Source organism: Phyllostomus discolor, chromosome 12 (assembly GCF_004126475.2).
Source record: "Phyllostomus discolor isolate MPI-MPIP mPhyDis1 chromosome 12, mPhyDis1.pri.v3, whole genome shotgun sequence".
Classification (NCBI taxonomy): Eukaryota; Metazoa; Chordata; class Mammalia; order Chiroptera; family Phyllostomidae; genus Phyllostomus; species Phyllostomus discolor.
In genome coordinates this window covers 29,792,135-29,807,667 of record NC_040914.2, presented here as the reverse complement: position 1 = coordinate 29,807,667, position 15,533 = coordinate 29,792,135, and the positions used below count along the sequence as shown (strand labels likewise).

Genomic DNA, 15,533 nt, shown 5'->3' with positions numbered 1-15,533 from the left:
TCTCTCAAAAATCAATGATGAAATGTCCTCAGTTAAGGATAAAAAATAAATTAATTAAAAAACAGGCATGGGCCCTGGCTGGTGTGGCTCAGTGGATTGGGCACCAGCCTGCAAACCAAAGTGTCACCGTTTTGATTCCCAGTCTGGGCACATGCCTGGGTTGTGGGCCAGGTCCGCCCCCCCCCCCCCCCGTAGGGATTATGTGACAGGCAATCACACACTGATGTTTCCGTCTCTTTCTCCCTCCCTTCCCTCTAAAATCAGATAAATTAAATCTTTAAAAAAAACCTAAACAGGTATGGGTCAGAGGAAGCAACTTAGAACAAAGCATGTGTGCTCTGACAGTTAAGTGAGGCCACTCACCATCTCCAAGACCCCACGTGTTCAAACAGCTCTCTCCATTCTGGCACGTTTGGATTCTTATGTCTCCAGCCTGTGGAGCCTCAGCAACCTCCAGCCAGCCGGCAGCCCCACCTGTTCTCTGCCTGGCATTTCTCAAAGTCTTCTCCTGCAGGCACTTAGTTTAGCTTTTGGCTTAACACAATGGGGCACAGCAGGATTTTTCATCTCCTTCTCTGAGCACATCACTTTCATAAGTGAGAATTTACACTTTTGGAATAGGCAAATGATACAAAGCAAGTTTAGATTTATTGTATTACGAGAACCCCTGGACTTCTGTGATGGAAATTGTTAACATGCAGAGTAAAACCTGTGGCCATGGCATTCTGCATGACATAAACAATTTGAGGAAAATACGAAAATTTAGAAACAATGCACTGAATAGAAAAATGATGCTGATGTTGTATGAGTAAAATTTTAACATGTCTTTGTTGTTTCAGGGTATTATTCATAAATGAGAAGGAAAATAGCCATAAATTAGAAAGGAAAAAAAGATGGGTGATGTGAATAGAAATTGTACCAAAGAATCTATACAGGTGACAAATAAGCAGATAAAAAAAGCTCAGAAATCACAAACCCTTGGACAGATGTGATTAGAACCACACTGAGATAGCACCACATGTACTAAAAGGGCTAATTTTCAAGACTATATAAAGTACTGGCAGAAATATGAAAGAATAGGGGCTGTCATAAACTGCTGGTGGAAATGCAAACAGGAACAATCATTTAGAGTTTGGCAGCATCTTAAAAAGTTAAACACTGCCTTGACTGGCGTAGCTCAATGGTCTAGGCATGCCCCCAAAACTAAAAGGTCACCAGTTCAATTCCCAGTCAGGGCACATGCCCTGGGCATACAGGCCAGGTCCCTGGTTGGGGGTGCATGAGAGGCAATCAATAGATGTTTCTCTCCCTGTCTTTCTTAAGTGTTGTCCCTTACACCAATAGGTTGTGGATTGGATCCCCAGTCAGGGCACAGGTTGTGGGTTTCATCCCTGGCCAGGGCATTTCTCAGAGGCAAAAGACTGATGTTTCTCTCTCTTCTAAAATCAGTAAATACATCCTTGGTTGAGAAAAAAAAAAGGACACAAGGCAAATATGCAACTAACAGATGTTCATTATTATGGTTATGTGTTCACCGGTTCTTATACAAGGTTATATCAAACTGTAAACTTTAATAAGTGTTGGCATATAACTTATACCTTACTAAAGCTTTAAGAATTTTTCAAATAAAAAACCTAGCCATAGCTAGTGGCTAAATTGGTTAGAGCATTGTCTTGTGCACCAAAAGGTTGCAAGTTCAATTCCCAGTCAGGGTACATACGTAGCTTGTGGGTTCAGTCCCCAGTTGGGGCGCATACGCGAGCCAACCTATCAATATTTCTTTCTCATACCCATGTCTCTCTCCCCTCTCCCCCCTAAAATCAATAAATATATCCTTGGGTGAGGATTACAAAGAAAACAAAAATGTAGATTTTCTACTATTTTCAGAAAGTAAGCTGTGGTAACTCTATATTGATTCCACAAGCTCTTCTGTTCTAGTGAGGCCAGTTTGGCCTCAGAGGTAGCTAGTGAGCAATGAAGGACAGATGTGGTCACTATCAGGACTATGATGATGGTTTCACAGGTTCATACCTATGTCAAAACTTGTCAAGTTGTACACCTCAAATATATGCAGGTAGTACAGTATTTTCAAACTATAAGATGCACTTCTTTTCCCCAAATTTGGTAGAAAAATGGGGGTGTGTCTTATAGTCGGAACGTAGCTTTACATTCACATTGGTGAAAATTATGTTATGTTATTAAATATTTTACCACATTTTTTGCTTCAAAACTTTTTTTCCCATTTTCCTCCTCTAAGACCTAGGTGTGTCTTATGGTCCAAAAAGGTACATGCAAATTGGTAGTGAAGTTTTAGAACATGGCTCAAGATTAAATGGCCAAATCTTTTTGGAAACTAGGATTGACCAGCCTATATTGACTCTGCCATCTCTTTCCTCAGGCCCTCTAGGGCTCAGTATTGCTTTGATGGAATCAAATATGGTGAGTAATGAACATTTTCACCTGAGTCAACAAGAATGCTGCCTGTGTCAAGAAACACATGTCTGGAGTACAGATCTCCCTCTTATTCTTTCCTGATGTGTAGTAATGGCTTTGAGGCAGACATCACCGTCAGGGTACAGGAACCCAGGAGGTCTTTTGATTATTTTTATTTTTTTCTGACAATGACCTCAGCTACACATGATAACCATGCCTAGGGTTCCTCAGATCTGTGTACACTCATCACGCAGTCACAGTCACAGAAACACTTCTGGATGCACATTCCATCGAGTTGGTGGAAGTCTCCTCCAATCCCTAATAGCCCACTGTTTCTGCACTAACTATTGTTGTCCCTGTACCCAGTCTTTCAACAACTAGCACAGAACATTTTGGATGTCAGGGCACGTGACTATCTGTAGACCTAAAGATATACCATCAACTGTGGTGGTATAATCTGTGATATCTGCTGTGGGGAAAAATAAATTATGCTCCTTTCATAAGTACTTGAGGTTCTCATACCTGTCTTCTCCTCAGGGTCATCTCTAAGACTCTCCTAAAGTACATAGCATCTACATGAGGACCAGAAAGCCCTTCAGTCCTTTCTAGACATTTGTGGACAGCCATGCAAATTTCATCAAAACAGGGAAGTTATTTTCTGCTATCATAGTCACTCCACAAGCAGAGAAAGTTAGAGACCCTTAAAAAGAGGTGTTCATCTCACGTTCTGACCAGTGTGTCTTAGTTGGTTGGTTGTTGTGCTGCAAATTGAAAGGTTGCTGCTTCCTTTTTTGGTCAGAGCACATGCTTGAATTGTGGGTTCAGTCTGGAGTGCATACAAGAAGGCAACTGATCAATGTCTCTCTCTCCTATTGATACTTTTCTCCCATTATTTCCCCTTCCTTCCTTCTCTAAAAAGTAAATTAAAAAAAAAAAAAGTTGTTCACATTCTCATGCTTGCAGAGCTCAAATCAGTTTATAAACTAACTTGTACAATAAAAATAACCAAGATTAAAAAAGAATTAAAAGATTAAGGCCTCGATTATTGTACAAGCCAAAGCAATGTGCAGCAGGCACTTTCCAAGATCATGATCTGGAAGGTGAAAAACCTCCTCACAAGTATTACATGAGATGAACACATCCCTGAAACAGGTAGTCATTTCTGTGCAAGCTGAGTGCAGAAATCATATTTTCCAGGCCAGCACATGGACTGAGGTCCATGACCAAATTATTCATAATGGGAAATTGACCTGCTAAGGGCTCCAGGCATTTCTATTTCCAACCAGATACATGAAACCAGAGGTCAGCTTCCCTGAGCACATTAGGGTGTTGAATGATGTAAACTCTGTGGATGTACACTGTGGTAAAGGTAAAAGGACTATAACCACAGAATGTAGCTGTAACATAAAACTCAGAAAAGCAAGTCAGAAAACATGGGCAAGTTAGAAAATACAACATATCTGCACACACTTCCCAGATAAACAAAAATTCTGGGGAATCACCCCACTGTGCATATTCAGATATAAGAGTTTCTTTTCAGACAGATGGCTCCTCAAAGAGCTTCCTCCAGGGTTGTTACAGTGAACAGAAAATTGAACATTTCCAACACATTTAAGGCTTTTTCCTAGTGTGAACTCTCTGATGATAACGAAGTTTGGAACTAGAGATAAAAGTTTTCCCACATTCACTGCACTCATAAGGCCTTTCACCAGTGTGAACTCGCTGATGATAACGCAATAGGGAACTATAGATAAAAGATTTCCCACATTCACTGCACTCATAAGGCCTTTCTCCCGTGTGAAGTCGCTGATGACAACGAAGTTTGGAACTATAGATAAAAGATTTTCCACATTCACTGCACTTATAAGGTCTTTCACCAGTGTGAAGTCGCTGATGATAACGAAGTTTGGAACTATAAATAAAAAATTTCCCACATTGATTACACTCATAAGGCCTTTCTCCTGTGTGAACTCTCTGATGATAACGGAGAGTGGAACCAGAGGAAAAAGATTTTCCGCACTGATTGCACTTAAAAGGCTTTTCTCTTTTGTGAACCGTCTGATGAGAACAGAAGGTATCACTACTGGCAAAAGATTTCTCACATTCACTGCACTCAAATGGCCTTCCTCCAGGATGAACTCTCCGATGTTTTGCAAGGCTACTGCTTGTGGTAAAAGACTTCCCACATTCACTGCACTCATAAGGTCTTTCTCCAGTGTGAATTCTCTGATGACAATGAAGACCATTGATCCTGGTAAAAGATTTCCCACATTCACTGCACTCATAAGGCTTTTCTCCGGTGTGAACACTCTGATGACAATGAAGACCATAGTTCCTGGTAAAAGATTTCCCACATTCACTGCACTTATAAGGCTTTTCTCCTGAATGTGTTTTCAGATGGTATTGGAAGGTAGATCGAGAGATAAAAGATTTCCCACATTCACTGCATTCATAAGGTCTTTTTCCCGAGTGAACACTATGATGATATCGAAGGGCAGAGCTAGTGGTAAAGGATTTCTGACATTCACTGCACTCATAAGGCCTTTTTCCTAGGTGGCCTTGTTCATGATACTTAAGGGTAAAGCTATTAGTAAAAGATTTGCCACATATACTGCACACATAAGGCTTTTCTCCTGTATGAGTTTTCTGGTGTCGAACAAGTTTCCACCTATTGTTAAAAGATTTCCCACACTCACTGCAGTCATAATGCCTTTCTCCAGTGTGAACTTTCTGATGATAACAAAGGGCAATAAAAGTGATAAAAGACTTCCCACATTCACTACACCCATAAGGCCTTTCTCCAGTGTGAACTCTCTGATGGTAACTGAGAGCAGCAACAGAGGTAAAAGATTTTTCACAGTCATTACACTTGTAAGGCTTTTCTCCAGTGCGAACTCTCTGATATTGATTAAAAATTGAGCTATGACTAAAAGATTGTGCACATTCACTGCACATGTAATTTGCTTGTCCATAGTGCCGTTTCCGTGAATGAATGACAGATTTGAGGCTTAAGGATTTTCCACATTTGCTGCACTTGTACTGCCTTGCTCTGGTATGATTTTTTTTATGCCGATGGAAGGTTGAGGTTTCACTAAAGGATTTTCCATTTTGGCCACACACACGGAAACTTTCTCCATTGTGGCCTCTGCAGTGCATAACAAATGAGGATCTGTACCTGAATGTTTTTCCACATTCATTGCATACAAAACACTCTCTCCCAGTATGAACACCCTGGTCCACAAGTGTGTGTTGGGGGTTGAAGGCTTTCTTGCCTTCTTCCAAAGTGTAATGACTTTTTCTGCTTTGTAATGTTGCTTCCCACTGGGTGCCTATGTTTGGTTCCTGTGCTTTATGGGTGTCCTGTTGCTGCTGATGTCCTGAGCTGGCCAGGAAGTCCTTCTCAACCACGTCACAGGTAAAGGGATTCCCTGACATGTGGATTCTGCAGCTCTTCACAAATGAGGCCTTGTCCATACTACTCCTGAAGGGTTTCTGTCGCATGTGTACATCCCAGTGTTGGTGACACTTTGCACTGAAATAAAATCGTTTTGCACATGCCCCACACCTCAGCAGTGGTGGGCTCTGTTGTGTTCCCTGAAGCTCCACCAAGTTAAAAATGTCTCTCAGCACGGGCCCACAACTCTCACAGGGGTGGCTCTTCTGGGAAGACACAGCTGTCTTGGCATTCCTTGCCTGTGACACTGGTACACAAATGTTCTCTTCAGTGGGTGCCTCCACATCCTTTGCTCCACAGCAGCAACCTGGACAAAAAAAAATAAATAAATGCTGTAGAAGTATCTGTTCACTATAGAAAGGAGAGAACCATATCACATATATTCACATGTCACATGTAGGCATGAATACATAAAATCCCTTTCAAAACAAGTTCATTTGAAGAACTGGCTCACTGCTGTATGGTACTGGGCTTGTAAGTCACAAAATAATGAAAACCAGGCCATGGGAAGGATACTCGGACAGGGCATGACACACGGAAGAGAGACAGGGCTTACAATGCATTTCCTCTGCCAACAGCTTCCTGTATATCCCTCTCTGCTGCTGACATTAGGCTGGGTAGAAGCACGCATATAAGCCCATTACCATCCAATTACAAGATATTAGCTGCTGTACAAGGTCGATATATATATTTGTGAACAACTCAGAGCACAACACCTGAGCGCCAATGTTCAAGAGTACTACAGACAGAGGGGTGAGAGAAAGGGTGAAATGTGGGATCAACTGAGATGGAAATATCCTTGGGGCTGGAAATCACAATGGAAGTGACCAGTAGTAGAACTGACAAGTTAGCACATTGTAAAAGCTGGAAAACAAAGAGTAGAAATTGGTGTGACTGCTAGTAATGACACTAAAACTCTGAGTGAACAAAGCCAGGTTCCTGGTATGATCTGAACAAGGTCCTGACTTCACAATCTCCACAGCTGTCACTCACCAGGACCACACCCCCTGGCAGCCCAATTTGCAATGGTTGGAGAGATCCATCCTCTGATTCATGCAGAAAGTCCTAGCAGGGAAGCTACATAGAACATGAAAGACAAAAGGAAAAAGCAGGAGCACTGAATGGCTAGCACTGTCCCAGAACAATGCAGCACATAATAGACCCAGAAAGGAGATCTAGGTGAGTCATGTAAGCATGATAGTAAACCAACTACAAAAACCAACAACTGCCTTCGTTGCCAACAACAAAACATTAAGACAGCTATCCACAAACAAAACTGGTTCTTGAAGGGCTCAACAGTAAAATTAAGATACTACTGCAGCACAGTGGAGCAAAAATATAACTACACAAATAAAAAAAGTAATATGGCTTTGGCCAGGCAGCTCAGTTGGTCAGAATATCATCCCGATACACCAAGGTTAGGAGTTTGATTACTGGTCAGGGTACATACAAGAAACAACCAATGAATGCTTAAATAAGTGGAACAATAAATTGATATCCCTCTCTCTCTCTCTCCTTCTTACTCTCATTCTCTGTCTCTAAAATAATCATTAAATTTAAAAATTAGGTGTAGAAGGTATGTATTTCAATATCAAAAAGGCTATAGATGATAACCCACAGCTACCAGCACATTCAACAGTGACAAATTAAATGCTTTTCTCTAAGATCAGGAACAAGTGAAGGATGCACACTGTCATCATGGCTTATCAAAATAGTAGTAAAAGTTTTAGCCTGAACAATAAGGTACAAAAAAGAATGAAAGAGATCCTAATTAAAAAGTAGTAAAACTTTATGTGTTTGCAGATGATATGATCTTATATAAAGAAAATCCAAAGAAGTCCACTAAAAAATGTGACAGAATGAATAAACAAGCCCAGTAAATTTGCAGAACTCATAATCCACATACAAAAATCAGTTGATCTATGCACTAACAAAATACCTCAATAAAAAATTTAAGAAATCAATCTCATTTACAATAGAATTAAAAACAATAAGACACTTAGGAATAGAGTTCATCAACAAAGTAAATGATCCAGACTCTAAAACCTATAAGACAGTGATGAAAGAAACTGAAGACACAAATTAATAAAAAGACATCCTGTGTCTCTGGATATGAAGAATTATTATTGTTAAAATATCTCCATTAATTGAAGCAACCTAATGATTCAATGCAACCTTTACCAAAATCCAATGGCATTTTTGCCAGAACTAGAATAATTCAAACCACAAATGATCTGTTATAGTCAAAATAATTTTGAGTAAGAAGATCAATGGTAGAGTCAGAGGCATCATACCTCATGACTTAAACCATATTATAAAACAACAGTGATCAAAACAGACACAAATAGACACACCTAAGAAAGAGAATATAGATAGCACAGAAATAAACTCACGTATGTGGTCAACTACCCTTTGACAAGCACACCAACAACACACATTAAGGAAAAGGTGGGTTCTGCGATTAATGATGTTGACAAAACCAGATATGCACCTGCAAGAAAAGGCAAAGCACTGGAGTCCTACCTTACACTACTCGCAAAAATTAAGTTGAAACATTAAAATCTTAAAGGTAACAGATGAAAATGTAAAACTCCTTGGAAAAACAAAAGGCTTCTTGACATTGGTTTTGGCAGTGATTTTTTTATGAACCAAAAGCAGACAACAAAGGCAAAAATAAATAAGCCAGACCACATCAAAACTAAAAAGCTCCTGCATAGTAAAGAAAGCAATCAATAAAATGAGAGGAAATATTTGTAATATTGTCTCATGAGGGCAATTATCTAAAATATATAAGATGCCCATCCAACTCAATAGTAAAAAAAGTAATAATAATAATAATCCAATTAAAAAATAGGCAAAGAACCTGAATAAACATTTTTCAAAAATCTAAAAATGGACAGCCATTGGAGTACCTTGAGCTCCATAGAGATGGTGCCAGGGCAAGTGTGAGCTAGGTGGGCACTTGGGTGACAGTGTGCTTGCTGAGGAAAAGTAATTAAACTTGGGCAAAGGAGATCCTAAGAAGCCCAGAGGAAAACCGTCAACATGTGCTTCCTTTGTGCAAACTCGCTGGAGAACTACAAGATTAAGTACCCAGATGCTTCATTCAGCTTCTCAGAGTTTTCTAAGAAGTGCTCAGAGAGGTGGAAGACCATGTCCACTAGAGAGAAAAGGAAATCTGAAGACATGACAAAGGCAGACAAGGCCCATTATGAAAAAGAAATGAGAACTTTTACCCTCTTAAAGGGGAAACAAAGAAGGAATTCAAGGATCCCAATGTCCCAAGAGGCCTCCTTCAGGCTTCTGTTTGTTTGTTCTGAGTACCACCCAAAATCAAGGAGAGCATCCTGGCCTGTCCATTGGTGATGCTGCACAGAGAAGCTGGGAGAGATGCAAAATAATACTGCTACAGGTGGCATGCAGCCTTATTAAAAGAAGGATGTTAAACTGAAAGTGAATCATGGAAGGAATATTGCTGCATACTGAGCTAAAGGAAAGCTTGATGCAGTGAGAAGGGAGTTGCCAAGCCTAAAAAAAAAGCAAAAAAAGAAAAGAAAAGGTAGAAAGAGGAAGAAGATGAGAAAGTTGAAGAGGATGATGAAGAAAAGCAAGATACAGAAAATGAAGATGAAGAAATGATGAAAATGGTGAATAAGTTGGTTGTAGTGCCTTTTTCTTGTCTATGAAGCATTTAACACTCTTGTACATACTTCACTCCTTTCAAAGAAAAAATGGATATGTAAAGCTGTGCAAGATTTGTTTTTAAACTATACACTATCTTGTTTATATGTAGTTAACACACTACTGAAAAGGTTTTTTTAAAGATTATATTTACTTATTTTTAGAGAGAGGTGAAAGGAGAAAGAGAGGGAAACATTGATGTGTGAGAACACCAGTTGGATGCCTATTGCACGCCTCCAACTGGGGACCTTGCCCACAACCCAGGCATGTGCCCTAATGGGCAATCAAACCAGCAACTTTTTAGCTCACAGGCCAGAGCAAATCCACTGAGCCACACCAGCCAGAGCCTGGTGGTAATTTTAATAGTACCATCCCTGTCTGGTAGAGCATGGGTTATAAATTGGCATGGAAATCAAAAGCAGGTTTTCTTGGTGCTCAGCCCTAATTAGTTATACATGGGGATGGTACTTTTTCATCTTCAATGGTCTCTGATGCAGCTTATATGAAATAATTGTTGTTTTGTAACTGAATACCACTTTGTAATTGCAAATCAAAGTTGCAGCTGTTTTGTGACATTCTAAATGCTTCTTAAGAAAATGCAATTTTTATTTTAAAAATTTTTTGAAAAATCTAAAAACCACTAACAGATAAATAAAAAACATTTTTTGTCACTGATCATCAGGGAAATGCAAATCAAAACTACAATGATATTACCTCTTACCTACTAAGATGGCTAATATCAAAAGAGCAGAAATAAGTGTTGGTGATGATGTAGATACAATAAAACACTTGTATGCTACAGTTGGAATGTAAAAGAAGATATAAAATAATAGAAAAAGAATAGAATGCCAGGGGTGTAGGGGAAAATGGGAACTTGGTCAGAAAGTACAAATGTTTCTTTATCAGTTCTGAGGATGTAATCAGGAGTGTGGTGACTATATATAATAATGTTATATACTTAAAATGTACTGAGAGTAGACCTTAAGCATTCTTAGCATAAAAAAATAAGGTAGCCCTGACCAAGTAGCTCAGTTGGTTGGAGCACTGTACTGTATACTAAAAGTTGCAAGTTTGATTCCCAGTCAGGGGACATACCTAAGCTGTGTGTTTCATTCTTGGTTGTGGTGCATATCGAAGGCAACAGATTGATGTTTTTCTCTTTCTCTCTGTCCCTTCCTCTTTCACTAAAATCAATAAAGAAATATATTGGACTTCTGACCAAGATGGAGGCATAGGTAGATACACTGTGCCTACTCACACAACCAAGATAGGGACAACAACAATTTAGAAACAGAATAACAAGCAGAACTGACAGAAAATTGAACTGTATGGAAGTCAGACAACCAAGAAGTTAAAATAGACACGTTCATCCAGACTGGTAGGAGGAGCAGAGTCAGGCAGCCGGGCGTGGGTCTCAGTGCGGAGAGAAGAGAGCGTTGGGACCAGATGCGCAAGGCGCAAGGCATCTGGGGCGTGGAAGACTGCAGTGGGCGGACCCTGAGTGCGCAAGCAGCAGCTGGCAGACCCTGGCTGAGGGGTTGCAACTGGCAGATCAGCGAGGTGGGAATTGTGAAGCAAGGCACTGTGCGCAACCCAGATCACAGTGCTGGGAAATAGAGCCTCGGGACACTGACTGAAAACACCTGTGGGGGTTGAGGCTCAGGGAGAGACTCCCAGCCTCACAGGAGAGGTCCTTGGAAAGTCTCATGGGGAGCACAAGCCCACCCACATGGGAATCGGCACCAGAGGGGCCCAGTTTGCTCGGGGGAAGTGGCGGAAGGGACTGAGGTCTGACGGAGAGTGGAACAAGCCCCGTTGTTCCCTCTCAGACCCTGCCCCCACATACAACGTCACAACCCAGCGACTGTGGTGCCCCGCCCTGGTGAACACCTAAGGCTCTGCCCCTCATACGTAACAGGTACGACCAGACCAAAGAAAAAAAAAAGATGGCTCAAACAGAATTGAAAATCTCTCAACCAATACTTTTAACTGACCGAGAGATAGCCAACCTATCAGATGCACAGTTCAAAGCACTGGTAATCAAGATGCTCACAGAATTGGTTGATTTTGGTCCCAAATTAGATGAATAAATGCAGGCTATGATAAGAGAAATGAAGGAAAATGCACAGGGAACCAATAATGATGGGAAGGAAACTGGGACTCAAAATCAGAGAGTGGATCAGAAGGAAGAAAGAACCAAACAGAAAACAATGAAGAATAAGAATTCAAAAAAATGAGGAGAAGCTTAGGAACCTCCAGGATATCTTTAAATGTTCCAACATCCGAATTATAGGGGTACCAGGAGAAGAGGAAGAGCAACAAGTGGAAAACTTATCTAAACAAATAATAAAGGAGAACTTCCCCATTCTGGCAAAGGAAATAGACTTGCAGGAAGTTCAGGAAGCTCAGAGAGTCCCAAACAAGTTGGACCCAAGAAGGAACACACCAAGGCACATCATAATTACATTAGCCAAGGTAAAAATGAAGGAGAGAATCCTAGAAGCAGCAAGAGATAAGGAGACAGTAATCTACAAAGGAGTTCCCATAAGACTGTCAGCTGATTTCTCAAAAGAGGCCCTAGAGGCAAGAAGGGGCTGGAAAGAAGTATTCCAAGTCATGAAAGGCAAGGGCCTACATCCAAGATTGCTCTATCCAGCAAAGCTTTCATTTAGAATGGAAGGGCAGATAAAGTGCTTCTCAGATAAGATCAAGTTAAAGGAGTTCACCATCACCAAGCCATTATTATATGAAATGTTAAAGGGACTTATCTAAGAAAAAGAAGATAAAAAAACATGTTTAGTAAAATGTCAGCAAACTCACAATTATTAACAACCACACCCTAAAACAAAACAAAAACAAAAACAAGAACAAACTAAACAAACAAGAATGGAACAGACCCAAAGAAATGGAGATCACAGGAGGGTTAGCAACAGGGGAGTGGGAGGAGGAGAGAGGGGGAAGAGGTATGGAGAATAAGTAGCATAGATGGTAGGTAGAAGATAGATGGGGAGTCAGATATTATGAGAAATGTAGAAGCTAAAGAACTTATAAGTATGACACATGGACATGAACTAAAGGGGGGAATGTGGGTGGGAGAGGGTGTGCAGGGTAGAGGGGAATGAAGGGGGGTAATGGGACAACTATAATAGCATAATCAATAAAATATATTAAAAAAAGAAATATATCCTCAGGTGAAGATTTAAAAAATAATAAATAATAATAAGGTAACTTTACATGGTGATGGATGTTTTATTAACTTCACTACAACAATTATTCCACCACACATACATACATACACACACACATACATACACACACACACAAATCAGGACACTGTATACTTTAATATATACAAGTTTATATCTCAACAAGGCTGAAAAAGGAAAAACAGATTTAAACACTACACACTGTTCAGTAGAGTGTTAGATAAAAGGCCATGGTTCAGATAAGTAACGACCATAACAACAACTGCAACTCCTGGCACTGGTAGGAGGAAATGACAGCAAAGGAAGGAATCACACATGACTGGTGTGGCTCAGTGGTTTGGGCATCACCCCGCAAAGTGAAAGCTCTCAGGTTCGATTCCTGGTTGGGACATATGCCTGGGTTGCGAGTTTGGTCCTAGGTTGGGGCACGTTGAAGAGGAAAGAGATCAATATTTCTCTCTCACAATGATGTTTCTTTTCCTCTTGTTCTCCCTCCCTTCCCATGTCTCTAAAACATAAATAAATAAAAATCCTTATTTTAAAAAAGGAATCAAACCCTGAGATACTGAAATGATGTGGATCTGGACACATTAACCCAGACACTGAGAGGGAAAGCATGGTGGCTCCATTAATGTGATAGTACTGACCTTGAATCCTTCCAAAAAGGGTTTCAGGGACTGGGACTGCAGGGAGAGAGGAGGGCAGTGCAAACACACTAGCCCTGGCAATACAGCAACTATCCAGAAAACAGTGCCTATGGTCCGCACCTGAATACTAAGAGGAGTGGGGGTGGTGAGGTTGTGGGTCTTACCCAGAGAGGATATAAGTGTGAAGTTGTCTAGCATCACATGGAGGTACAGGCGTCTCTGAGCCTCATCAAGCAGCCTCCATTCCTCCCAGGAGAAGTGCATGGCAATGTCCTCAAAGGTCACACTGGTCTGTTATAACAGGGACAGAAAAAAACATGAACATTCTGTGTGTGACCGCCCACAACCCACCTCCCCACACATCTATCCCTCACTCACCCTCCAAAGCTGCACATCTCAGAGGAATTCCAATGATGCTCACTGATGCCCGCCCTACCCTCAGGTCCCTTTATTTGTTATGTTCAGCCCTCAGCCTCATCAAGCAGGGAGGTACAGAGATGTAATCCAGTTCTGGTCCTGGCTTAAGGTCCCATCCATCCTGTCATTAATTCCCTTTGGGGTCTCTAGCTTGTGACAAGGCACCAATGAATACAGGCTCATATTTCACCCTTCGGTGCCCAACACTAGGGCTCTGGGACAATAACTCACTTTTTCTCAGTAAGTACATCATTCTGTAGATTGTCCCTTTGACACCTTCAGTCCCCAGCTGAGCTCTGACAGGCACACATTTGTGGAGATGCTGCTTTGAAGACCTTCTCTCCACACCTGACCCTGGCTTCAGTATTTGCCTCCCAGAAACACATGTGAATTTCAGATGCCCATGACCCTCTTCCACTGGTGTGCTGTACTCAGCAGCCAATCAGGCTCTCTCCACACAACCTTCCCTAAAAACCCCAGTCCTGATGGTCTCCAAACCAGGCCCAGTGACACTCAAAAATGACCACATTTGCCCCTGACCTTAGCCACCAGCAAAACTGAGACACCTCCTCACCCTCGCAAGCACAACACACACACGGGGAGGATCCAGCTGTGGCGAACAAGCAGCAGCTTTGCCCCTCAGTGTCATGTCATCTCAGTTACTTCTCTGCCTCCAGAACCATCACGTCCACTCGTCTCATCGAAGCCTTCATCACCTGCCACACGGTTACCGTGACCACCTCCATCCTTCACTAGTATTTCTGTGCGCAGCACTCTCATCAGGGGCAGAGCAAGGAAAAAAACCCTTGTTCTGCAGCCTGTTCTTTCTGACCAAGTGGCATTGCCAGGAGGACCTACATTCCGCCACCTAAACGCGTGGCCTGCTGAACATGACTGGAACCCCGCACCTGGGCTGCAGGGCTCGGTGAGGGGAGGGGTAGGGCCCGGGGACGCGCACTCACATCAGCCAGGCGCCTTCGCGGAGCCGCCGCCATAACACTCCGTGGGCAGAGCCGAGCAGAGCGGGAACAGCGGGAGAGCGCCTAGCACAGCCGTCCTTCCCAAGGGCCCAGGGCGCAGGTCACACGGTGACGGTGTTTCTGAGCGTCATTCCACGGCTGTGCGACGAGGACCACGTCCCTTTCGCGCTTTCTTCGTTTTGTCACCTCAGATCCGACACAGCCCTCTGAAGGCAGAATACACTCACAAGAATGGCAGCAAGAATTGTTGCCAGGACAAAGATGCCAGAAGTCCCTCCCCAAGTCCATGAATCTCAGGAAAATGCTTTCTTCTTGACCTGTTATTGGCTCAACTCAGCACCGAGTTTTATGGGTAATGTAGTTTGTATAGTTCTAAGGGCAACAGGGTGGGGATTCTTCACCCTAAGCCACTGGAATGTTTGCCACTGGAAGGGTGTTCTAAAGCGATGCTGCTACATTTACGGAAGGTCTTTCCTTGTTGCTGATTAAAGCAAAAACACATCTCTGGCCCTGGCTGGCGTAGCTCAGTGGATTGAGCCCGGGTTGCAAACCAAAGTATCGCAGGTTCGATTCCCAGTCAGGTCACATGCCTGGGTTGCAGGCCATGGCCCCCAGCAACTGCACATTGATGTTTCTCTCTCTCTCTTTCTCCCTCCCTTCCATCTCTAAAAATAAATAAATAAAATCTTTGAAAAAACAAACAAACAAACAAACA

General features: G+C 41.9%; 2 protein-coding genes across 10 annotated transcripts in view; one reads left to right on the top strand and one right to left on the bottom strand.

Annotated features, from left to right (window-relative positions):
* Positions 1-15,533, top strand: part of LOC114511072 (zinc finger protein 530-like) — a 568,693-nt gene that overhangs the window by 416,842 nt on the left and 136,318 nt on the right. The gene's annotated exons all lie outside the window — the stretch shown is intronic.
* The window catches only part of LOC114511481 (zinc finger protein 345-like), a 447,937-nt gene continuing 433,906 nt past the window's right edge, over positions 1,503-15,533 (bottom strand). For 4 of the 7 annotated variants that reach the window (XM_036013399.1, XM_036013398.1, XM_036013396.1 and 1 more), the window contains one exon: positions 2,569-6,194. In XM_036013399.1, coding sequence (XP_035869292.1) covers positions 4,045-6,194 — 2,150 coding nt within the window. In that variant the 3' untranslated portion in view covers positions 2,569-4,044. Of the gene's footprint in view, positions 6,195-13,585; positions 13,713-14,796; positions 15,248-15,533 lie in introns of those variants that run through there. The other 3 variants (XM_028530177.2, XM_036013400.1, XM_036013401.1) reach the window with 3 other exon arrangements.